At 43.4% G+C, this 1,907-nt stretch overlaps 1 protein-coding gene across 1 annotated transcript in view; it reads left to right on the top strand.

The window, feature by feature from the left end:
• Positions 1-1,527, top strand: part of LOC105163209 (probable leucine-rich repeat receptor-like protein kinase At1g35710) — a gene marked incomplete in the record, with an annotated part of 1,979 nt that extends 452 nt beyond the window's left edge. The window contains 1 exon segment of the mRNA XM_011081471.2: positions 11-1,527. Coding sequence (XP_011079773.1) covers positions 11-1,073 — 1,063 coding nt within the window.

Below are 1,907 nucleotides of genomic sequence, written 5' to 3'. Positions count from 1 at the left end.
GAGCTTAAACGCCAGGATCCAACTATTTTGCTTCCTGGGATTTCACTTCCGACCCCTGTAATTTTGCCGGTGTTTACTGTGATGGAAATAAAGTGATCGCCCTCAATCTCGGCGATCCACGCGCCGGGGCGCCCGGTCTCACAGGGAGGCTCGACCCCGCCATCGGTAAACTCTCCGCTCTAGCTGAGTTAACCGTTGTTCCTGGTCGGGTCATGGGGTCTTTGCCCCACACATTGTCTCAGTTGAAGTACTTGCGGTTTTTAGCTATCAGCCGAAACTTTATCTCCGGAGAAATTCCGGCGGGCTTAGGTCAGCTCCGGGGCCTACAAACTCTTGATCTTAGCTTCAACCAACTAAGTGGAAGTATCCCATTTTCCATCGGAACTCTGCCCGCCTTGTCCAACGTCATTTTCTGCCACAATCGGCTCTCCGGCTCAATCCCGCCGTTCGTTTCTCAGTCCCTAACTCGGCTTGATTTAAAGCACAACGATCTCTCCGGTTCTCTTTCCCCACATGGACTTCCATCCTCCCTCCAGTACCTCTCATTGTCATGGAACCGGCTCAGCGGCACAGTTGACAGGGTACTGTCCCGCTTAAACCGGCTAAACTACATAGACCTGAGTATGAACCAGTTCACAGGCTGTATCCCGGTGAATTTGTTCAGTTTCCCAATCAGTAACCTCCAACTGCAGAGAAACCAGTTCTACGGTCCGGTCCAACCAGTGGATCAAGTGAAAATCGAGACGGTGGATCTCAGCTTCAACCGGCTGTCAGGCGAAATATCCCCAATGTTCTCGACGGTCCAGAACCTGTATCTGAATAACAACCGGTTCACAGGCGAGGTACCGCGTAGCTTCGTGGAGCGGTTGTTGTCTGCGAGCATACAGATACTGTATCTACAGCATAATTATCTAACCGGGATGGAGATAACTCCGAGGGTGGAGATTCCAGTGAGCAGCTCCTTGTGCCTACAGTATAACTGTATGGTCCTGCCCGTACAGACGCCCTGCCCTCTCAAGGCTGGCAAGCAGAAAACCAGGCCTACTGCACAATGCGCACAGTGGAAAGGGTAAGATGAGGAATTCACACTCTGTTTCTGATGATGCCACATGGGATTTGAGAATTCTTGGAGTCAAATAATTTTGCTGGGGTTATCAAAAATGGAAAAAAGGAAAAAAAAAATTAATTTAAGATGCTTATTTTTGGGGTGGTAATGTGATGGGAAATTCTTACTCGGATATCGTTTGATCAGTTATATGTCAATTATAATACACTTATCGTGTGATTAACGTACAGTGGGAAGTGATTAATCACATGATAGTTGTATTTCGTTTGTTATGTGAATAGTTTGATTCGGACAAATTTTGTCTGGGTAAGAATTTTTCATGTTAGGTGATGAGTAAAATTTCAACTGTGGATAAATGAATCAAACACGGAGTCTAGTAATGAGCGAGCTGCGATTTATGGTTGCAAAAATCCTTTTTGTAATTAGTACACTCTCAAATTCTCAATAGATTTATTTAATTACTTTATAATACTTTTTTATTCTTTGTCCCTTCAAATTGTTGTTGAGGAGAATGATGGAGAGATCTTATAATAATACTTATAGTGTGATGGATACACCAACGTCAAAATGTTGACGGGTTTGAAGTTGTTGCATATTATGTTTGAGAGTCATAGATAATAATACATGGGACAGATTGATTCAGTTGGTCTTCATTCAAGTTTTTGTAAATATAGGTTTGTTTTGGGCGTCCTTTTGTCTCAGTTCTTGCATTGCACAAAGTAAGAATGATTTGTCAATCTTGATGGTGAGGGCCACTAAAACAGATTTAAGTAATGATATGATTCTTGTTTTCTTTCTTTGGCTTATGAAGGAAGAGTGTTTGGGAAATTTTAATTCACTT

Source organism: Sesamum indicum, linkage group LG6, assembly GCF_000512975.1.
Source record: "Sesamum indicum cultivar Zhongzhi No. 13 linkage group LG6, S_indicum_v1.0, whole genome shotgun sequence".
Lineage (NCBI taxonomy): Eukaryota > Viridiplantae > Streptophyta > Magnoliopsida > Lamiales > Pedaliaceae > Sesamum > Sesamum indicum.
The sequence above is the reverse complement of the archived record's forward strand: the minus strand, read 5'-3'. Positions and strand labels throughout refer to the sequence as shown.